Here is a 23842-nt window from a genome sequence, read left to right on the forward strand (position 1 = left end):
TAGGCCACGCCCACCTGTTCTCCTATTGGCTGCAAGTGTTGATCAACACGCGTAAAACACGATGCGAATAAGCCTTTCACCTTGCTTTTAGGGTAATTGAGGGGACGTTAGACCCTTCATGTAAAAATTGGGACTTTTTAACCATAGGCTGCCATTGACTGCGCTAGACGTCCAATCTATTTTGACAGCCTTTTGAGCATTCACAGCCATTTCTCCAGCTTTAAATGAATTGAAAAAAATCTACCTTAGTGTTGTCTAATGTTACCCATTTATCTTGCATTACCGTTGCATATATTTATAAATGTATTTTGATCATATGAATATATAACTGCAATAATCTTTAATGATAAAATAAACAAGTTTCTTGCCTTAAAAAGGGTTAAAAGTCTTCCGTGTTAACTTTTGAATAGCTGACCACTCTTCCTAAAGGGGTTAAGGCTTAAAATTGTTGAAAATGAACTTTATTATTTTTTTTATTATCTTCTTCTTTATATTTACATTTTTTATTTACCTAAATTCCTTTACAACACAGTACAAAATGGCATTTTAGGAATTAAGGAATTACCCTCAACACTTCTAGAGGCACATAGCTTTTTAATTATTTCATTTTAAAGGATTTGTGTAATGGATTAGGACAGAAAATAGCTTCTTATGAAAATACTTTGAGACAGTGTTGTAGAAATCAAACAGCCCAGTTTAATCAGTGTTCTTATGTTGTTTTTTGTAGAGGGATTTATGAATATTAGTTAAGAGCACACAAATATTTACAAGTGGTTAGCTGATCTGTAACCTTGCAAAAAGAGTCTGCAACAGTAAATAGTTTTTGTATAGTATGTTGACATTTACATTTAATTATAGTAGTAAGCTTTTGACGGACCATGATACGTTGTCATTGACATTTCCCCTTCAAAGCAATTAGAATATTAAGTATTTGTTACCAATAACTCACAAATTATTAAACCCTCCGGCACCAAAAGCCCCACTGTGTTACAATCATTGGTGGTGCGTGTGGCGTAAAAGCAATCTAAAAGCTGTCTCATCACCCGAATCAAATCAGAACAGGGTAGAGGTAGAAAGTCATTAAATGCATGTGTGTGTTGGAATCCAAGAACAGGTACCACAATTATCATCATTTAAGGTCTTGCCCTAGAAGAAGTAACGTTTGTCAGGCTGCAGTGCAACACTTGTATTATTTATCGGCTATGATAATTAGAGAAATCGCTCGCTCTCGCTCCTGACTATTCCAACTAGGTCAGAATTCCAGGTCAATCTCATTGGGAGGGAGATGGAAAATCTGTAAATGTCAGTGCAAATGTCTTTTCATTGCCCATCCTCACTGCAGCCGTGGTCCACATGCGTAGAAGATGTGGGCAACAAGAACTTGATGGCTTTTGTGCAATGTTATTTACATCTTATCCAATGGTGAAGCTTGTAGTCTAGAATTTGGCTTGAACTGAAAAACTCTTACCCAGTTACTCTGACTTGGAAATCTGCCTCAGCAACATGCTGAGCTCAATGAGCTGCTCCCGGAGATCTTCTTGCAAATACATAAAAATGAGGAGGAGTCCGCTCTAGATACATCTATTTGTAGTTTCCTTTTGAATGCCATTACAGTTGTGCCAGATATCCACAATACCGCATCGATAAAAGAGGTCGTTGCCCAGAAAGGAATGTCGGCTGACCGTGATTTAAACATCCTTAAGAGAGATACTCCTTCATCATTGCACGGTTGCATGATCTAATTTTGCAGTGCCATTTTAACAAGTTTTGTAAAATGTGATTGCACTTGGCAGCTGAGGAATGCACAATGGAAAAAGGAGCTGTGAGAAACAGTGGGAGAATAGAATGTGAGACATTCCTAAAGGTTGTGGATTTATGGGTGAAATCCCTGCTTCTGGTAAGAATATAATTCTACTGTGCTCCCTGAGCATCACTGCAGGGAAGATTTCTCCATGGACAATGAATCCTCACCTAGAGTTCAGCCTAATGGAGACATTTATTCTGATCCCTGCAGGCAGCAAAGATCTCTTCCATAAGAGTTCAATTTGTTTGCGGGGACCCTCCATGCTGACATGCGGCATACGTGCCTCCCTGTCTGCCAAGCTATTTTGTCTCCAAACCCCCTCCCCAGTTTGAGCTGACACACAAAGCGCCAGCATCAGTCAATCTTCCTTTGTTGCCTGTAGCAGCGTACAAACACCACAGCCGTCAAACTGTCTTTTCCTGGGAGGAAAGTTCAACCGCATTTTATTTGTTTGGAAAATTGTCAGTTTAAAAAAGATGAATGGTGCTGACTGGCTTTCTCTGCAGGGATTGATGAATGTGAGCGTTTGGTTAATCAGACAGAGTTTATGTTGCAATGACATTGACCCTTCCTGGATGTGCTTGTTTATATGTATATCCTGAATTTATGAAGTTGCAAATTAGCGCCTGTAATTGCTTTTACAAAGACATCCATTCCCAGAATTATGTGTGGCCATAGACATGTCATAGAAATAACATCAAACATTATAATTGCTTTTAACCTAATGCTGACAAAGCAACCCATTTTTGAAGTAAATAAAAGATTACATTTTGATAGAGGATAGAGTATGATCATTTTGAGAACATATCATAATTAAGGACAAGCCCTAGTTTGGAAAATGGATGAAAGAAGGATTTCCAAGAAAAACCGTACATCTAGGTGAAAATTTTTAACACATTTTTCAAACACTGAGTATATATGAACAAGACATTTGCTTGAAAATCATCTTTCAACCAATATAGCAAAACATTTCAATGCTGAATTTCTTTGTTGCAACATTTTATATACCAAAAAAAAGCGGAAAGAATAGCTCTGCGTTAACCAACATGAAAAATCGTACATCTAACCGAAAGCACACAACACAGAAGAGCTTCACAGCGATAAAGACGGTACATAGTGACAGGTGAAATATGACTTTCACTGATGCAGGAAGCAGGGCAATAAGCTATTAAGGCTTACACACATACCCCTAGACCCCCATACACATAAAAGAACAAACACCGCTACCCACACAGGATTGTGCAATGTACATGTTGACTCCTCTTCATTTGATTCTGACCTTTCCTATATCCTAGCAAATATTACAAAAATAAAAATGCAACTTCCTTTTCTGTCACTTCATGGGAATATTCCACTGAATTACAATGTTATTTCCATAGCCGCATGCATAAAATAGAACCAAATCAGTATGTGACCTAGGTTGACATTAGTAATTTATGTGATTTGATATTGACTTCAAATACGTTTAATGCTCTTCAAAGAAATAGTTTTCAAAATGGCGATGATATGTTGCCACACGGCGCCTTTATTAGGAAAGTTTAGACCTTCGACTATGGAGCATATTATTTAAGAATTCCTCACAAAGCCTTGAATCGAATGGCTAGATATATTCAGCAGACAGAGATGACTGGGCATGGCCAAGCTCTCCATGTGTCATTGAAAATATTTGGTGCATGGCGGAGGCAATTACTAACGGGCGATAAAGTGACACAGTGCAGTTGCCAAAAAGCCAACATTGATTGTTGACAGGAAAGGACTTCAAATATTTGATCATACCAACACATTTCAGTCTTTATTAAAAATCTCAACTGTGTTATAGTCACATAAACTCATTTTCCAATTCACACCAGGTCTACTTAAAATATTTTTTTCAATATTAATGTCTGAATTGTCTGCAAAACAGCGACAAAGAAGCTTCATATGTCATTGATGGATGCCATAAGCTTATTTGCTGTTATGCACGCACCAGTTACACTTAGGCCATTATCTTGTACTATGCATTTTAAGCCCTAAAAGAAGCTTTGAGTCAAGGATCCAAAGCATGTTCTTGGCTTTTTTCTTCCCCACGGTCAAGACTCATCACGCTGAGTACTCGGTAAATTGTCCTTGTCTTCTGCATTCATGCTTGCTTGTGCCTTTTTAATCGTTAAAAATATGACCTTCTCAGTACGCGTTTCTGACGATTTTATTTTCATCACTGGCAAAAAAAATCATATGGAAAGTTGCTCTGTTATTTCTGCAAAAAAAAAAATTACACTCCAAGTAAAATACTTGAGTTCTACTTGTCACTTTGGGGCTCATCTTGGTTTCATGAGAGCTGCAATCTATATAACCAAGTGTCTCTGTACTAGAGAAAGAGAGGATTTTCGAGAGGGGGGAATTGTGAGCTACAGAGCACAAATATAATAGGACGGATATATAGAGTGCTGGCTGAAGAAAAGTGGGAAATGGCTATTCCCGGTTTGAATTAAACTCAAACTTCATGATTGATGTCAGTTGACATTCCAATCATCACCCCGAAGTAAAACCTGTGACCACGTGGTTAGTTTTTGGCATCACATACAATATCAGCCATTCCATTGAAACCAGACACATTGAAAAAGAGAGATACTGGTGTGTGTATTTCCTGATTAAATCCATACAAAAAATATTTTCCAATTAACTCTCACAATAGAAACTTTTACATCAAGGTTTGCATCCTAAAGTTGGGTTTGAGTGTGCCTTTGTGAGCAGACAATTCCCATTCAATATCTCTGCTGTTTTGAAAAGCCCATCAAAATAACATTGTTTTAAGTGTGTAGGTTTGCTGAAATTGTCATAAGGAAGATATATTGGCCAAAACTTGTAAATTGTTATTTTTTAGTCCCATCTGACATTCTATCTGTGATTTTTTTTTTAATTCCCAATTTTTTGAATCCATTGGAAATTACATCATTCTGTTAAATAAGGTTATTTCTGACTGTGGGTAGAGGTTAATTAATGTCAACAAGCCACTGATGGAAGAGTGTTTGGCAACATGTCACAGTTTGACATCATTTATGTTTAAACAGCTGTTTTCCTCTGGCACCTACAATCTTGCTGCTCTAATTTTGAACCGTCCCATTTCGCAATCTGAAAATTTGGCTAGACTTAATAGCCGTAAAGCAATCATTAATAGCAGATGATGTATGATTTATGTTCTCCTTTGAACAGATCAGATTACATTCTCCTATCTGTTCTCTTTAGGCTACTCCGAGATTACAGAAGAGAAATGTCTGCTGAGCATTTGGGATGTATTAGGCAGTTCACATGGAGCAGTTTGGTGAGTTTTTGTCTTTATCTATTCCACCGATGTTAGCGGTAGAGTGCCATCTTGTGCGGTAAAGATCTTTCTTTCCCCACCAAAGTGTAGAAGGGAATTAAGTATAAGCACACATAACTGAGCTTCTTATCATTTCTTATAGAATGGGTGCAAATAGGCTATTCATCATTGTAAACTACAATTTCATAGACAATGCCCATGTATTGGGGATGTAATTCATACATTAATGAGGCAATTAAATGCACTTTAAAGTCAGTTAATCTCTTACATCACTCCTAAGACTCAGCTGCCCAAGGGAAAATTTACAGAGCAGTCCTTGACATCCAGTATTCAGCAAGACTCAATCTGCACACCCGATGCACTTATCTGAAACATATGTCTCCCTCTATTCCCGTTTCAGCATCTTGCTGCTAACAGATTGCATGCAACTGACTAAATGTAGTGCAGCGGCATCTTTACGCTTTATGAAACAAAGCTTTGCTTGACGTTTACAGGCTTGTTTCAAGCCAACATCTTTGGCAGAAACATGTCATGTGTGACAAATATTGAGCAGGTGACATCTGGAGTCTTGTCTAACAGTGGCTTTTTCGCCTCATTTTATCTTAATTAAACTCGCTCCATTTCATCTTTGCAGACCATGATTTTTGAATGCCCAGTTTTTTGGGGTGGATTTGGAAAATATCTCAAACAACACTGTCATTTCTCATGCCAAAACATTGCAAAAATGACTGCAAATTCCTTACTATGTATGCCAATGTAGAAAATGCTAAAATTACTTTTGTGCTGTCCTTGTGGGTCCAATTCAAAAGTGCTCAATATTAAATTTTACAGACAAGGTTAGAGTTATGTCCCAACTTGTGTTTACTTTGCTCAAGAATACCTCGGCAGTAAGCATTTTTTGTTTGTCCTCAGGCCCCAGTAGTATAAGAGAAAGCTTTTGCACTGTACATAGTTGGAAGATTGTGAATTTTTACATAACATCTTCAACTCCGGAATTGGAGTTTGTATTTTCATTTGACAAATGAACTAAAAGCTCAGGATTTGTGCAATGGCAGAATTTCCCAAACTATAGCATTCACTAACCTCGTGATAACCTCAATTGCAGACAAGCAGGACAATTTCATAGCTTCCAGCCATTACAAAAGGCTGGTTTTCCCTTATCAGCAACTTGGCCCATTAATTTTCCTGATTAAGGCCGTAGCGTGGGGGCATACTGCTGCTGTAGTCACGTTTCGCCCTAACCCCCTCACCCCTCTTTTATTACTGAATTCTTTACAACATCACTTATTTGAACAATTAAATATCCAGTTTGTTTTTTAATTGGAAAAAAATACTATGCTACATTATAGCAACGTTTCATATTCAAAATGCAAGGCTGAACACGCAACAGTTGAGTTGCGAGAAAAGGAACATTCTTCATTTGCATGTACCAAAGTGATGGATGGCTAACGTTAAAGGAGCCATCAATCACAGGAACGCGTGAGACTGCACGATCACCCACCTCATTTGAAATAATGAATAAACTATGACTCTCGGGACCCTCTGATGAAACCTCAAGCAGTTAGCTATCGTGTTGCTCATTTTCAAGTCCACGTGGACTTTTTATTTATATAGGTAGGGGTGCTGCAGTACTTTGTGTGATACTTTAAAAGTGCTGTATAGCAGCGCCCCCCTGAGGTGCCAGGGCCACAAGACAAAAAATGTCCAGTGGACAATTTGAATTGTGTCTGCGGGTAATAGTGGTCAAAGGTTATTTATTTTATGAGGGATTCATTGATGAATGGATGAATGTATTGATTATTTTATTTTAGGATCATATTTATCCATTTATAGTTTTATTTATTTATTTGACAGTGTCTATAGCACAGGTGTCAAAGTGGTGGCCCGGGGGCCAAATCTGGCCCGCCGCATCATTTTGTGTGGCCCAAGAAAGTAAATCATGAGTGCCGACTTTCTGTTTTACGATCAAATTAAAATGAAGATTATAGATGTATATTATATTTCCTTATTTTCCCCCTTTTTAATAGATATTTGCATTTTTTTATCATTTTTTTTCTGTGTTCTAGTTCAAAAATCATTTTGTAAAATCTAAAAATATATAAAAATATTTTCTGTTTTCCACTTTAATATGGAACATAAAGAAAAAATTGTTTTCCTTTTGAAATCGATTAAAAGATTTTCCCTTAATAAGAAAAAAAAGCTCAAATAAACACTTTTTTTAGATCTATAAAAACGGAATATTCAGGACTTTTGATCCAGTTCTTTTAATCCATTTATTTAAAAAAATCAAAATATTATATCTAAAATGCTCAGGCCCACATGAAATCGAGTTGACATTAATGCGGCCCGCGAACCCGAGTCTGACACCCTTGGTCTATAGCATACCGAAGATTATTTAATCCCTCTTTTATGAATATGGTTGTCATTATATACAAGCCTAGCAGGCCTTTGTGGGAGCCTACAGAAATATTTTCAAGAATCTTAACGAAGTGTTGCCATGTTGTGCCATTCTAGGAACTAAAAAAAAAAGATGTATTGTAGCAAACCCAAAATGGGCAGAGTGGGAATCTAAAAGGCCGCTGCCTCTGTGTAGGCTTAAGAGAAAAATAGTGGGAGATTGCTGGTTTGAGATGGACGCCTGCCAAGCTTTGCTGCCTGTTAGACTTGGCACGGTAAAAATAATGAGCCTCCATTTCTTCCAGGTAGGGGATTGGATATCACACTAATAAGGAAACACTATCTCCAGTCATGCTGTTGTATGCTTTGGTTAGGGAAGTATGTGACAATAATTCACTTTAATCTGATGGGTATTTTGCTTGTTGGCTTTAGATGTCTTTGTGACAATCAGATTCTCCTTTTGCTCAATATCATTATTCTCTACAGTATATTGTTGATAATAAACATAGAAATGCATGCTATAGGGACACAATTTTTAAGTTAATGTGTTGCAAACTATACATAAATGGGTAGTATAGTATTCTTTTCAAAGGAACTAACGACAGGGTGTATAGTCCGTGCAGATTTGATGAAATACACTAGAGGACGCTGCCTATCTATGTAGTGTAACTAACGTGATGTTAACATGTTATTATGCAGTCATTGCTTGATTTCACTTTTTGATTTTCCTCATCACTTAAGCCTGACATGAAAACCTTATAAAGTTAAATTATACTCGAATGTGGGTTGACATCCACCAGTAAATTCAGTTAATGTACGGTATTTCCTCCACTGGAGAAAGAAATGGAGTGAAAGTAGGATTATATTCTCACAAATGTTGTTGGGGCTGTTTTAATTTGAGCAAAATGGATTTATAAGTCATTATTGTGGACTACTGAAAAATATGGGACCACAAATCTGAACGTTGAAAGGTGTTTTCCAGTCCGATTTTAAAGCTTTTTGCATGCTGATATTTTCCATTTGATAAAAATCCCCTTAGATAAGCGGCAATTCACTGACTCATCTTACTGTGCAGGGTTTTCCATAATTAAGAGTTATCATTGTCTTGAAGTTCAGAACAGTCATTTTAGGTGGAGTTTCCCTCCTTTTTGTCTACTTTGTACATCAAAGTGTGAAGTATCTTTTGGGGGTCGACCTTAGAAAAATGATTTGCTAGGAGAGGTGCTCATAGGGATATGCAGTGAGATGAATTATTACGATTATGATTCAGCAGTCCGGTATTATCTGTCTTTAATTTTGTTGTTTGCATAGTTCAAAAAGTACATCCAAGGATGACTTTTTCACAAAGACCTTAAGAATTGCCCTTCATTGTAGTCACATTTGATTGCTGCTTGTTTATGGGTTTTGATGATTCCTCTTTTGTCCTTATTGGAAAATAAATGGAAAAAAAATATGATTAAACAGTGAGTCATTTTTGCTATGGATAAATTGTAGTTTGAAAGTTTGATGATTTTAAGATGTTTGTCATATTTAAATCCAGTAATCCCTGTGAGAAGTTGTTATGGGTATTTTAGCATCTTATAATTATATGGAAATTCTCCAAAATAATATTTTGGTTTCATCTTTAATTTATTTATTGACAACTGTCTATTGTGGTGAATTTTACTGAAGTAATTATGTTGTTATGGACTTTTGAAGTCATAACTGGTGAAAGATTGGAGAGTTATTGAGTTACATGCTAAAATGGCTCAACATTGTCTCAAACAATTTGCGAAATGATGTTTGAACAATGAATGTTGAAGAGAAAAACAACAACATGATGCAACCATTTCCTTTCAACGGTCCTTTAAATTGGACAACTCCAATATTTTCCTGTTTTTGGTCATTGGATTTCTTTCTCCTGACTTTTCTTTGACCTTCCAAAGCGTTTATTGTTTGTTGAAGGCAGCCCTTTTGTTTTCTGTTTGTCAAAATGAAATGAGCCTCATATGTCGGTTACACATAGAAGCTTATGGATGTGTTTAAATATCGTTTGGCTTTAATCTAATAATGCTTACGACTCAGTTCTTTTGAAAATGGCTTTACCAATTCTGTAATGAATACGTCACCTTCCAAAAATGCACTACTTTTTGCTACTGTGCCAAATTGATACAATTTCAGTAAATCTTCCAAAATGATGACTACTGTTAAAATGATATTAATAAACAAATACATAATCAAATTAACCATCGAACGACGATGGGCGCGTGCTTGGAACCGGTACCAAACTGATACTGTGTTTCTGTACACAAGCCAGATATGAATATCAAATTACGAGGCAGATAAAGTGTGTGGTGAGTGTACACTGTTGTAACTTGTGTCGATGATGCATAACTTTGAGTAAGAGTGCCACTGTGTCTGCAAGGGAAAGTTTTTTTTTATAGAACCGGAACGGAATGGATTAAAAAATGACACATTAGTCTTTTCCTAGCTTGTAATTTAAGTTATTTTAATCATCACTGAGCAAAACGCTGTCGACTCAGTTGTTAAGTACTATTTAAAGCCAAGCACAGACTTGATCGCCCCAATGCAGCCATCCCAGGGTGCTGACAAGCCTCAGGTGGTGGAATTCCCTTTCACTGGTGGTTTTAGTTGGCAGAGAACAAACCATTTTTTCGGTCCCGCGTACCGCAAAGACGACAGAAAAATTCCAGTGAAGATACTTCTTAGGAATTTACTGAGAAATAAATAGAATAAAAGCCCTTCAAGTTGATCCCTAAAGTTACACCTAATTTGCTTTATGTATTGGAATGGCCTTTGGGCAGACAGATTCAGAACAAGCAGTCACAAAGGCATTTTGTATAATTCTATTCTTCTGAATTTGTGGAAAAATACAGAAAATATGACTGTGCCCGAATGTGAAGTGAGGTCCTAAAGTGGCTGCTTTTTGCTTTTTGATACACTCTGACCTTAACCTCGTGGTACAGTTTAAATTATGTATCCAAAATATATTTACTTCTATTTTTGCGTTTACTGGGTGAAAAGCAACAAGCAATTTTAAAAATTTCAAACTAAGTCTATAGGCATATGGTGAGTTTTTTTGTCCAATATTAACATGCATAATTTCCTCTGCTGTCTGCATTAAAATTTACTACATATTGGATTGGATTGGATTGGATAACTTTATTCATCCCGTATTCGGGAAATTTCGTTGTTCCAGTGGCAAGAGGGTGAGGATGCAGGAATAGGAAAGGCATTTTAGACATAAATAGATAGGTAATAGATAGGTAATAAGGTAATATACCGATTATAGTTTGAGAATAGAAGTGTTCCCTTCAGTAATTACTAGAATCGCTTTTCCAATGGATACTCTGCCAGGAAAGTAAAATTAAAACTTGACTCAGGTGGAAATTCCCCGTAAAATAAAGAGGGCTTTATTGTGTAAATGCGTCACGATACTATAATGGTGATGCTACTAAGAAGCACTCCAGGGAGTTAAAAAAAAAAAAAAAAAGTATTAGAACTTTGGGGCAAGATAGTACACGTGTATGGAAACTGCTGAACATTTTAGGCTTTTGTCTTTTTTATTTTTTGTCTCTCTCAAACATTCAAATAGAAATTGCTTGTGTTTGTCCACAAAATGAAGCCAGTTTATTTCAGTAACAAATTACTCCTAAAAAAGGTGAATGCCTGTACTACGAAGTGCTTATAATTTGGACGTACAGTAGTTTTACAGCTTCCACTTGTTTTGATTACATTCCAAGTCATGAAAACAGACTTAAAAAGAAATAAAGAAATAAAATTAATAAATAGCTGACTGAATAGGAAGTCATCCCATCCGTACATCTCTTCTGTGAGGCCTTTTGAGACATTGTTGAGATTAAGGCTTGTATAAATAAAGAGACAGGGTGGGCTTGCTTCAAATTGTTTTTTTTTTACCACAATTTGAAGTTTATTTTAATTTATATTCATAATGACATCTGTCGTTAATTGTATTACTATAGGGATCTATTATATACCAAAATATTTCTAGATTAGCTGGATTTGGATTAGTGTTTTTTTTTTAATCGCCTTCTATGTGGAATTCTCACCCATACATATTTTAGTGACCACCAGCAATCTTAAAATTATGCTTAATGTTCCTTTTAATTTTACAAAGTAAATGCTACCATCTCCAATAAAAATGCAAAACTATGCCTTGCAGGAGTCACTTCAGAGTCTGATCCAGCACTGAAATAATATAGTTACTGGAATAACACGGCTACAATGATTTCATCCTTTAAAAACTACTGTAAAGGCCAGTATCAAAAAGAAAATAGAAGAAAAAACATTGAGAATAGCTGCACATGTATTTCACGTAACATCTTTCGCTCCCTTGAGTGTGACAAAGAAAATGATTGTTTCTTTTTTTTAATTCTCTTTAGTGTCCTATTTTAGTGACTCATAGACCTATTCCAATTGCACATTGTGAGTGGCACTCAGTCTGAGTATTTAACACTTTGATATGCCTAATTTAATTGATTCCATGCCCAGAATTTCAGTGAAACCTGCATTGAATTTATTCGTCATGCAATGTGCGCTCCAAAAATATATAAAATTAAATGTATGAATGACTTTGAGGTGTTTTCCTTATTGAACATGGCTGAACGATTTTTTTTTCTGATCCAAAAAATTCAATGGATTAAAATAAATCTGACATCATTCTGGCCTGTGCACTGACCTTTTAGGGATGTATTTGAAATCTGATTGGTTTGTAATAATTCTTCTCCTTGCTAGTATGGCATATTTTTCATCAATCAATAGACAGGTTAGCAACAGCCTGACAGCACAAAGACGCTGACATCTGATTGGGCAAACAATATTCAACAATAGAAGAGATCGTTAGCACTAAACTTACATAAGTAATGTCAATAATGAGTCTAACTAATGTACTCTATATTTCAATCATAACAGTAAGTGGTCAAGTAATTTATCTACACATTCTGGGCCTACGACCGCAGAAGATTGTCCAAAATAGCAGTTTATAGTTGTTGGCTACCAATGGTGAGCTATAAAACTGGATGAGTTTTATTGCATTGAAAGGGAAAAGAAAGACGTCACTGTATTTAAAGCCTAAAGTGTCTTTCTTATTTGGTATTGATGTCAAAAACAAATTGGAAAATTGGATTAAGATGTATTTTTTTGGTTCAGTCAAGTATCACAGCTATAAATCTTAGAAGCACGCGGTTGTTTAAAATGCAGTGAAGCTTGTCATCTGACATTAGGATGTTCTCACTTATTTGTACTATTCAGAGGGTGCTGGAGCCTATTCTAGTCGAATAGAGGCATAGAAATGATAAAATGGGGGTGAACAACTCACTATGATGGGCATGGAAATAAGACAAGGCCGAGGAAGGATTTCTGTGTCATTTGGAGCCGTTTCCCTTCATATTAATACATAAAACAATTGACTTTATGACCTTCTCTTTGCACTTTTGTGCTATCAAAATGAAAACGAATGTGGCATTTTGGCCAAAAATGTGCAGTTCAATTGCTCAACACCTCTCCTAAAAAGAAAAGTTCCCAAAAAAGATATCCCGAGGCTCTGTAAAATGACGTCTCGGCTGACAATCAAGTCTTTTTTTGAGTTAGACAGCATCGTTTTTCATTATTGCTGAATGGTGGACACATTTTAAATGGAGCATTTTAGGGTTCAACATGTGGGGGTGTGCCTGTTCATGTGTGACTTGAATGAGTATGGCATAAATCCCACCAGATGCTTTTTTGCAGATCATTTGTTAATTGAACAAACCTGGATTTTGACTGCTGGTTTTTGACTTCTTTTTGAAGAAACTTGAAGTGATGATTCATAAGGAAAGTCCACATCTGAAAGAGGTTTTCTGGCTTTTACAGGATAAAACATTGCCAAGAGTTTATCTGATTTGTACAATAAGGTCCTCGGGTTTTCAAAATGTTTGTGGTTGTATTGTAATGGTGGACAGAAACAAATTTAGTTTGGATATTTATCAGTAGCTTGCTTGTCTGGGACAACAGAAATCATATAGATGAAGCCTGAGCTAAAATTAAATAAAACACAACACAATTTAGGTTGTTTTTCCCCTCATTTATGTCAAATTTATATGTACACATAATAGTCAGAAATGCACACAAAACAGTGCTAAAAGACCAGAAATATCAAGCAAAACACTCAAAAGAACAGTTTTACATTTTGATTTTAAAAAAAGGTCAAACAGAAAACAATTTCAATTGAGCTTAATAATGAGTACTGCAAATGCACATAAGAAATGGTCAAAATTCATGATGACACACTGGCAAAAAATACTCAATGATGATGGATGGTGAGACTGCGAATTGAAAGACATTAAAAAAATGAGTTACCCTTTTGAGAAAACATCTTTTGTGCTCATTTCTTAAAAGTCAAATACTATCATAAATGTCGTTCAAATTTTAGCTGTTTATTTGGAATAATCTGGAAGGAAATAACAAAACTAGGCTCGGGTTGGTGGTCTAGGTCCCATGAAAAGAATGCAGAAATTAACGAGAAACAATTTATCACCCGAGCGTGATTGTTACATAGCTCATGACAAAGATTCAAGAAAAAAAATAATTGAAATGATCTTACTTCAAAGATATTAAAATTTCATAACATTTCTAAACATGAAAATTGGAATACAGGAAACTAGACGGCTTCTCAGATGGAAAAATAAATGCAACTTTTCAACTCTGATGCCCAATCGCTCACTCAAAACTGTAAAAGAGACATTTAATAAGAAAACATAGAAAGATACATAGATATAAACAAGACAAAAAAAAGCTAAAGTTTCAGAGTTTAATGCTTGTGCAAGTTCGTATATGATGGTGGAACGGACCAGTTGAAGGGATGTTATCTTATTTGAAGACATTCTCGAAGGCAGGACATTTGTGTGTCTTGAGTTTCTTGATGGCCTTTTTGAACTCTTTGCTGGACTTGTCCCACTTGTGGATGCCCGTGAGCAGGAATTGCTTATCAACCTTGCGTCCCATGATGAGATATTGGTTCCCCAAGTTATCCAGCTGCTGACATGGACAGTCTGCGCCATTCTTCAGATACATCACCAGCTTCTTCATATCCTTCTTCTTCAGAGTGCCTGCTTTAAGCATCTTCTTTCTCTTCTGAAAACTCACCTTGCGGTCCATGTTCTCTCGCTTCACCTCCTTGATCTTGGTCTTAAAAGCTAGAGACAGGACAAAAATATTCAACGTTGAAGTTAAAAGATTGAAACATTTTTGTGTTGTGGTTGAAAAAGATGCTAGAAAAAAAACATATAACACCCATCCACTCCAACTCCACCCATTCCAAGTATTAGGAGTGCACATGGTTGGGATTTAGGATGCTTATCCTTGGTCTCTGAAATGATCTCTGAGAAGGCTTAGTGTTCAGTGGAATCAAAATGGACCATGTTGACAATTAGAGTCATGGAATAGAGTCCAGCCCACCTCTGAAGAACTTGGTCCTGAGAAATACTTTGGCCTGTTAATCCTTTAACATTTCGAACTTTCTTTGCACCTAGCTGGTCGATAGCTAAATCTCTTGGGTAAACATTAAGATTAGTACTTATATTGTTATTTGGCTCGAGAGAAGTGGTATGGATAGTGAAGAAATGGATAAAACTGTGAAAGACATGTCCAACTTTTGATCCTTTACACACATACGATGAATTTGGTAACTGAGCATTTGTGGTTTAAGGAGCCTTTAACCACAATTACAAGACAGCAGAATAAAGCACCAACCGGAAACCCCCTAGACACCTTCGGAATTTTATTTCCAATATAGAGTTTGCTGAACAATTAATAACAAAATAAAAGAAGGACAGAAATCTGTTAATAATAAGCGTGACTGCATGGTAATATATGTATGTATTAATTGGAGTTGCAAAAAGTTATGTTTGTTAAAAGTTACCGATAAATTTCCACTTAAATGTCTAGTCATTTCTGGGCTATAAGCCACGCCTTTTTTCACACACAATTTTGAACCCTGGATCTGACAGTAATGGATTTGGTCACATGATCGACATGATGGATATTTTTATCATCATTATTGTTATTATTGTCTGGTGCTATCTGGCACTTAGTTTTTTGGGGTAATTGAATCTTACACCCTAGACGGCCATAAAACCAACATAACGTTGCGTGCTGTTTCCCATTCACAAAATGGCAAAACTGCAAATCTAAATGTATTAAGCGATCAGTCATTTAATATGAGACTGCCCCGTTTTTCACCATCTTAGCAAAGGGGAAAAGCAATTTGGCAATGACAACAAAGTGAGATGTCCAAAGCACAGGAGGGATTTAATTGAAGGGTGTTGGGAGTTTTGGGGGCAATGAAGTTCCATAAAACCCGAAGCGTGGAGAGATAAATTGCGGTGGGAACAAAGTGTGGAGTGGGACAGGCTGTAAATCTGTTACGAGCCGAGAGCCGCGTGGATTTGTGTTTGACAGAGGGAAATTCATCAGAATCCCAGAGACATTAGCGAGTGGTATCGTGTTGAGGGATGACTTAAAAGAAAGTGTTACTTTTTCAACAGCCATTCTGATCTATTGGCATCACAGCTAGAAGAAGAATCCTATACATTCAGCGACTTTTAATCAAAAGCTGACTTGGCTCAGTTATGTTCTGCTTTTACCATGCGGAAACGTGCTTATGCATTAAGCAGGAATCATTACTGTGGATGTGTAAACATGTTGAGACGACAGCAGAAAGAAAGCAACAACAATTTAACCTCTACCTCTAAATGAGAACAGATTTTCAACCACTTCCAGTAACTATGGTTTTCAGTGGACAGGCAATCCACTGCCAGATTGGGTATATTTTAATAAGCATTTCTGCAAAAAGTCAATGACTCATTCCTTAATGCCCACCATGCTTATTCATGGGATTGTTGCACAAAATAAATAACAGGAAGTCTTTCAAACACATTCATTTTTTATAGTCCACTTCAAGGAAAATAGACAAGCCTCTCTGTAAAGTCAGCTTGTAAACTTACTCCCAAATCCGGCTGTCGTCCCTCATTCTGCGCTGTCAAGTCGAATTTCAGAACAAATCATGCCATAGGTGGGAAAAACATCATCTCGGCGTGGGTCTTTTGGAATTTGTGTGGATTTAATTGGTTTCCCGAATACATGCCGTGAAGTAATGCTTGGCTTTGCACGCCGGTGGAAATATTTTGCACTTTGCTCGTCCTACGAGAAACCCTCTCGGTTGGCCAGCTGGAAGAAGAAACAGATGTTTGGCAGGGATGCTGCAAAAATGCTATCTGCTAGCACGCTGTGTATTACACCATGCCGCTCCGCTATTAGCACACACTATAGTGGGATCGCAGTAGGATTATAAAACATCCGAAAAAGGATTGTTTGTTTGTTGACAAAAAAATTGGAGTCTTTCATCCAAGTCAGCATTGCGTCATTTGTCTGAGTTAGCTCTCATGACAACTTTAACTAGGAAGCAAATACAATTGTCAGCCAGGATTAAACCAAGAACTAATGCCTCACCATCGTTTTAGTAAGCGGCCACGTCAGTGCCAGGAAGTTCCGACTCAACACCGCAGTTACAAACAAGAAGGGGAAACCTAAAACAATCACTCTCCACCAGGAATAGCATCTAAAAGAAGGCATGTTTTCAATATGCCTTAGCCTGGCAGGGATCATGGGGGTCAGGTTGCCAGGTATTTTAGAGCTGCTAGTAAATAAAATATACACGTTTGGAGATGCTTTGTCAAATTCAAATCTAATAGTACTTTCATTCAACTTCCTTTTCGGAATGGTTTGTTTGTGTTGTAGTCCATCTGGTTTCCATTTCAGTTAGGCAGCTGCCCCTTGAATTCAATGAATGTATACATTGCTAGCATCCCCTGCAATAAAATGGCTCTTTGCAAGGTTTTCTGAATTGACAAACAAGTTGATAATCCATAAATCTTCATTTGAAAAAAAAAGTCAGTCAGTCTGTGTATGCTTTTCTTCAATCTCCAATCAACGCAAATTATTGGGCTTATCTTGGAGGTTGAAATCAACATGAGTTAGAGCATATATTTGCATGTACTTTGGATTGCTGTTTTCAGGCATTAAGATGAGATCTTTTGCTGTGCCCGTCGGAGAACATTTATGTCCATAAAATTTAAAAAATGCAGTTTTGATCTTTTCTGAGGTTGAGGTGAGGATAAATACATGTGGCCTCGTACATTTTGTTGACGAATGATCAGGATTTGCATAAATCACAGATACCAACATACTCTGATTCATAGTGAGTCGCAAAAAGGATAGTTTCATTAAACATTACATTATATTTAACTCCAAGTATAAGTAAGTTTTTCGCAAGCCCCAAGTACCAATAAACTTTGATACAAAATCCACATGTATATATTCATATGATAGTTTCTTTAATTGCGTAACACAAGTGTGTTGTATTTTTCTCTTTTGTTATTGAAGCTCAAAAATCGTAATTTACGAATATTTTACCAAGACTGTTTTGATCACGAATTAAATGTCATTTACTTTGTACAACTTCCAGCCATTTAATTTTGCTCGGAAGTCTTGGTAAATTGGGAGATAGTCAACGACAGCTGGCCCAGACAGCAAAACAAACACTCAACTTTACTGCTGTATGGAGCTGTCACATAAACACTTTAATGACCCCGCTTCATTAGCCACTGAACAAAATCCTCTTGCAATCCAGACAAACTGTGACTTGTGACCAGAAGATAAAACCTGAGAGCTTGTTTGAGCCAAATTGAAAAAGAAAGACGTGTAGAAAGGTCATATTAACCTATAGCAGCCGGTCGCACTTTAAAACGTTGCTTGAACGACTGAAACAAAGTTTATACAAAGTGGTTAGGAATTGTTTTAAGACAGATGGAAGAATATCAACAAATGTAACTCACTGGTTACAACATTGGTATCTATAGTATATGCTGTAGAAGTGGGCATAAAATTGGGAAACCTTACCAAACTCACTGGCACACATATGCTCCAACATGGCATCTGTTTGCATTTCATTGTCACAAGGAGGGCAAATTGGAGAGTAACCTGTAGAGAAACAGGGGACAGAGTTGAAGTACTTTTTGGTTTAATCATCCTCACAAAGAAAAATACTGTGTGATGACAGCAGAGCTTCTTTTGGTACGATATTTGGAACATTAAGTCGAAACGCAAGAATAACTCACAGACAGGTCTTTGGAATTCAATTCCAAATGACTATAGGTATCATTAAACAGTATTTTGGCTGCATGTCCAGATCACATCGTGTGTAATAAACTCCCTGCTCTTTTGTCTTTTATGCTTCGTGAGCCCTTCTAAACTGACCCCAGCTCGGAATGTTTTCAACTTTTACTGCCAGCAATAACTTAAAGAGGCAGAAAGCAATGTTTCCTACATTCTGATTGCATGTGGTTAAATGTGTGCTTTCTGTTTAACCAAACCACTGGCAGGATTTCACAATCGCACAGGGGTAAAATGGAGGGTAAACAAATAGTTTTCTCTCCACCGCCAGTTGTCCATTACATGTGTTTAACAAAAGTTTGTCAAAGTGACACCCTGGTGTAAAGAGCTTGTGAAAACAAACACTGTTTACAGAGTCCCACGGTCCCTTTGTTGATGAGATGTTTTCTCCTTTTAAAACAATTATCACCAAATTGTATGTAACAACAGGAGAGTGGAAATCACTTTTAGCTGACCTCCGCTAACAAAAAAAAAAAAAAGGAAAACCGTGACGCTTCCATCGGGTTACCCCACGTTAATTCTCCCTAGTGGCAACAAATGAAAACAGGTGATGTCTGTAAAGTGAGGACATCTGTGTGGTCCCCTGAAACTTGAAATGGGGAAGGTTTTTCTCTTTAGAAAAAAAAAGCAGGCCTCTATCCATACCAACGTGTCAGTCAATAACACCCGCCCCCTCGACACACACACACACAAGCCGTGTCCTCTCTTCAGATACAGTGAGCGCTGTGTAATTGCTGGAAGATGCACAGTCGCCCCATTTATAGCTCACACGTAGTGTGAAAAAGGCTTCAAGTGGTGTCGTTAAAGCGTCAGATGGAAATCTAAGTGAGTTGATGATGTGATGATGGAACCCCCCTCATTCCCCCCGTTTTAAAGTTGAAAATAAAAGAGATGGCTGTGCATTCCCGGCCCAAGTGGAGACCTCACTTGAGGCATGTGGCGAGGGCACAGTAACACAACAGCAAGCTTACTTCTATAATCAACCCACACTTTGTCTTCCCCCAGACTTGCTGGTTTTGGCCATCTTTCAAGGTTCCTCTGGTATTTGTCAGCTTGGCTCCGAGTGGGAACAGAACTCCTTTCCCTCCCCTCCATTGATTCTGTGTGAGGTGTGTGAGTCAGCCTCACACTAGGAGTCTCTGCAGGTTTGGGGAATGAGCAGCTAGAGAGCCATTAGTAATGGATGATGGCTTCAGGGGGGGTCAAAGGGAGAGGTGGACGGTTGGTAGGGTTTAGCCTGAAATTCTCCTTGCATTATTGAATTAAGATGTACATCTTTCCCTCTTTTATTTGATTTGTCATGCAACAGTTATTTGCCCTAATAGACAGATTTTGTGTGTTTCTTTTTCATGGGGTTTCAACCAGCATTGTCCTGTGTTACTATCCAGTGATCAATCACACTAAGTAAATAGCGGGCAGACAGCTTAGTAAGGTCATGGCTCCAAATGACTTTATTGAAGAAGAAAATGCACCCATGGTAGATGTGGTATTGCAAAGCAAAATGCTCTTTTCCAAAAGGTTGCATTTGCTTTGTTTGGATAAGCATTTACATATTCGCACCTACACTGCTGAAACAACATTTTCAAGGCAATTTATCTGCTACAGTACTGTCACATTTTACAAGGTGGCAAGCGTGTTGGCTGTTTGTTTTTTCAGCAGGGCACTTGAGTTATTTTAATGTTAGCCACGTCATGCTTACACAGTTAGGATTGCTATTAAAGGCAATGGGGATTTAACCATTGGTAGAGCACACTTTTAACTCAGTGGAAGGTATTGATGCTTCCAGGCGTCCAATTCATTTTGACTAGGAGAAGCTGGCTGAGAATAATCGCTGCCAGCTCCCACCGTCAACATGGCTTGGACGTCTAGAGCCGTCAATGACATTGAAAGATGTGCATTTACAGCTAATCGTCCCTATTTAAATGAATTGGACGTCTATTGTTGTCAATGGCAGACAACGAGTTAAATATTATTCGGAAAATAAAATAGTCATAACCCGACTTTATTTGTTTTTATCATATCCGTATTATTTATTAATATTTATAATAATATTGGTATATGATATAACATTAATTATCACATAATAATAATACAACATATTAATTGTGACTTGGCATCCACATACATGGACATGACATTTTGGGTCATGTGCAAATATTTGTGCAAATATGTGGGCGCTGGGTCTTTATGAGGTTCATTTTTTTTTTTTAATGACCGAGCATAGTCCCATCTCTTATTAAATGTTCCAAGTCAAAACCAGAGTGAGTCTGCTTATGGTCCACATTTACAGTGTGAACGAGTAACTCAAATTTGTAAGGATAAAGTTACATATTTTTCCCCTGATTTTTTTTTGTTGCATCATTAGAGCGAGCCACTTTAGCTTGGCAAAAGAAAATCAAACTCTTTGTAAGATAGGAAAGCAATATGGAGGAGGGTCGTACCTGACTCTTTTGTGGAGTCAGTGGCATTGGGTTGCGTCATGGCGATGCACACGTCGTCTTGAGGGAACTTGTCGCAGGTGAGCATCTCCGGCCAGGGGAAGCCGAACGCCTCCATGATGGGGGTGCAGCCGTCCCGCACGGCTTCACACAGCCATCGGCACGGGTAGATGGGCCTCTCCAGGCACACGGGGGCGAACAGCGAGCAGAGGAATACCTGCGTGCCCGGGTGGCAGTTTTTGTGCACCAGGGGCACCCAGCTGCCGGCCTGCTGCTTAGCCTCGGCCATGGTCTCGTGCTCCAGCAGGTTGGGCAGCAGCATCTGCCCGTAGCCCACGTTGTGGCACAGGCGCAGGTCCTCCGGGATGTCCACGCACTGCGGGGGCTTTCCGTAACTGCGCCCGCCGTTGTACGAGTCTTGCTTCCAGCTCAGGTACTCGTACTCGGACGCTCCCCCGCATGACGCCAGGAGTAGCGCCGCCGTCGCGGCCAAGGCGATCGCCTGAGAAGCAGTTCTCATTTTGGGCTTTTGCTGGCAAAAAATAAAAAATAAATAGAAAAGGAATAAGGCGACTCGCGTAGGATCCGCTTCGGTTCCGAGTCCTCTGCGTGTTGCGCTCCTTTAGAGCGTGCTGCTTGCTCGCATTACTTTGGTGCTCAACTAGTGAGCAGCTCGGACACAAGTGCGCATTGTAAAGTGCGTCTCGGCCAATAAGAGAGCGTCTCTCAGCCTGGTGCTTTCAGTCAAAGCAGTTAATTGCCCAATGTGTTTAAAAAAAGAGAAAGAAACGGGAGCCTTTCCTTTGCTTTCTTTTCTTTTCTTCCCCTGCTTGTAGATCCTTTGTCAAAGTAAAAAAAAAAAATGCAGAATAGAAATGCCCAAATGAATCTCACAGTGGTAAGTGAAGGATGTGTTTGGTGTTGTGACTCAAGAAAAATGTCTTCAAGTGGGATATTTAATATTGGCGTTTGAGTGATTGTACATTAATATGCTTTTTAACTTATATTGAATAGGCCTTTGCATGTGAAACAGGATTTTCATGTGATTTTCACATTTTAGACACATCAGTCTTTCTGAGAGGATTTCGTCATATACCAATGTATTAAACGAACATTTCAGATTGAAATCATATATGAATTATTTCCAACAAAATCTTCAACAAAATTCAAACCTGTCTAAACCCATAATGCCAAACATCATACTTTTCAGCCTCCATATGAGCAATGTGATATTCTTCCCCTGATGTTTACAATCAGATACTACATGTAGTGCACAAATAATCTAACAGGGGGAAAAAATAAACATTGTGACCTAATTGATCAAATACGATTTAAATATATACATATATATTCACTTTTCTTGTGCCGGGGGATATAAAAGGTTCCAGATTCAAGTATATTGTACAAAGAATATCAACATTCCGTCAATTACTTAATGGTTTGGGCTTTACAGGGTTAAACCAGTTAAAAGCATAGCCAGGCAGGCAATACAAGTGACATGTATGCATTTGCATGTCAAAACAGTTTTGTCATGTCATATAAATTGATACAGTACTCCCTCCGCAGTTTGCAATGAGATTAATATTTATTGTGAATGCTTTAGTACAGAACACAGTAGGTGGAAAAGGAGCATTTAGCAATAAACAATCTGGATTAGATTGAATTAGAATTTTCTTTCAATTCAAAACAATCTCCTCTCTTAAAAAACGTGTTTTTTTCCATAGGAAACATTTTAATTTGAAATTGATCTCCTATGACTCTTGTAAACCTGTTAAAACAGGTTGATATATTAAAAACTATCATGGAAGTGTAAATCACTATGCTGACTAGAAGCCAACACACAGATGTTGATAATGAGGACATTTTACAATGTTGGATCGCAAACAAAAATCTCAAGGTTGCAATAAAGTTGAGCCGTGCCCTTTGAATGATAAACAGATACTAAAATTTCTTGGCCATGTACATTCAATTAAATCCAAAGTAGTTAATATAATCAGGTGGCTGCCACATTGCTCAAGCACTACTATTTGCCCATGCTAATTACTAACCAAAGACTAAAGTCAATTTGCTAGCTATCAGTGTCTATCTCCTCAAAGCTTTGCCTAGTTCCATGATAAGACTACAGGTGAGAAATACCTCAATTTAAATGTGGAAATGTTTGTAATTTGTGCTGCCAACAAAACAAAGCCTTTAATGAGATTTTAAGTGTAGGCATAGCAAACACAGCATTTGTAGAATAATGAATTTGCTTAATGTCTTTATCTAATGAATACACTTTACAGCTGCCACACTCACCCTGATTTTTTATTTTTTTCCAGATAAAACTCAGTTGGAGAGAGTGCATTTTTAAGCACATTATGTCATGAATGAGCATGGTGAAATATGACAATATAACAAGAGAGTAACTCTAATTTGCTACTGGGTACAGAAATTAAACTTCAAAATAACCGTAAATCATTTCGAAATGATCTTTAAGTTAGGAAAAGACTTGAAAATGTGCATAAATATTCTAGCCCAAATGTCTTGTCAGTCAAATCACTTGCGAACGAGGAGTCCGCATGCCGAAGCTGTGATGTGTTTCGATACGGAGGTCAACGCATTCTCGTGAATTATTTAGCGCACATTTCAAATGAACAATGATGGTTTAATAAGCATTAGCTGTGCATCAAACTG

At 37.6% G+C, this 23842-nt stretch overlaps 1 protein-coding gene and 1 long non-coding RNA gene across 3 annotated transcripts in view; one reads left to right on the forward strand and one right to left on the reverse strand.

Annotated features, from left to right (window-relative positions):
• Positions 1 to 23842, forward strand: part of LOC144074841 (uncharacterized) — a 93040-nt gene that overhangs the window by 62996 nt on the left and 6202 nt on the right. Inside the window, exons 5-6 of one of the 2 annotated variants that reach the window (XR_013300398.1) lie at positions 5030 to 5105; positions 7808 to 7876. This is a non-coding gene — a long non-coding RNA (uncharacterized LOC144074841). Of the gene's footprint in view, positions 1 to 5029; positions 5106 to 7807; positions 7877 to 23842 lie in introns of those variants that run through there. The other variant, XR_013300397.1, reaches the window with a different exon arrangement.
• On the reverse strand, positions 13573 to 21845 carry sfrp1a (secreted frizzled-related protein 1a). Its single transcript, XM_077601508.1, has 3 exons — positions 21173 to 21845; positions 18459 to 18539; positions 13573 to 14695 (listed from the first exon to the last, which is right to left on the reverse strand). The coding sequence occupies exons 1-3, from the start codon at positions 21687 to 21689 to the stop codon at positions 14370 to 14372; spliced, it is 924 nt and encodes a 307-aa protein (XP_077457634.1). The 5' UTR covers positions 21690 to 21845; the 3' UTR covers positions 13573 to 14369.

This window comes from Stigmatopora argus, chromosome 5 (assembly GCF_051989625.1).
Source record: "Stigmatopora argus isolate UIUO_Sarg chromosome 5, RoL_Sarg_1.0, whole genome shotgun sequence".
Taxonomy (NCBI): domain Eukaryota; kingdom Metazoa; phylum Chordata; class Actinopteri; order Syngnathiformes; family Syngnathidae; genus Stigmatopora; species Stigmatopora argus.

Coding starts and splice junctions, on each gene's coding strand:
- sfrp1a (XM_077601508.1), bottom strand. CDS start 21,689: ATGAGAACTGCTTCTCAGGCGATCGCCTTGGCCGCGACGGCGGCGCTA. Junction 18,540..21,172: donor TGACTCCACAAAAGAGTCAG/GTACGACCCTCC, acceptor GTTTCTCTACAG/GTTACTCTCCAATTTGCCCT. Junction 14,696..18,458: donor TATGTGTGCCAGTGAGTTTG/GTAAGGTTTCCC, acceptor TCCTGTCTCTAG/CTTTTAAGACCAAGATCAAG.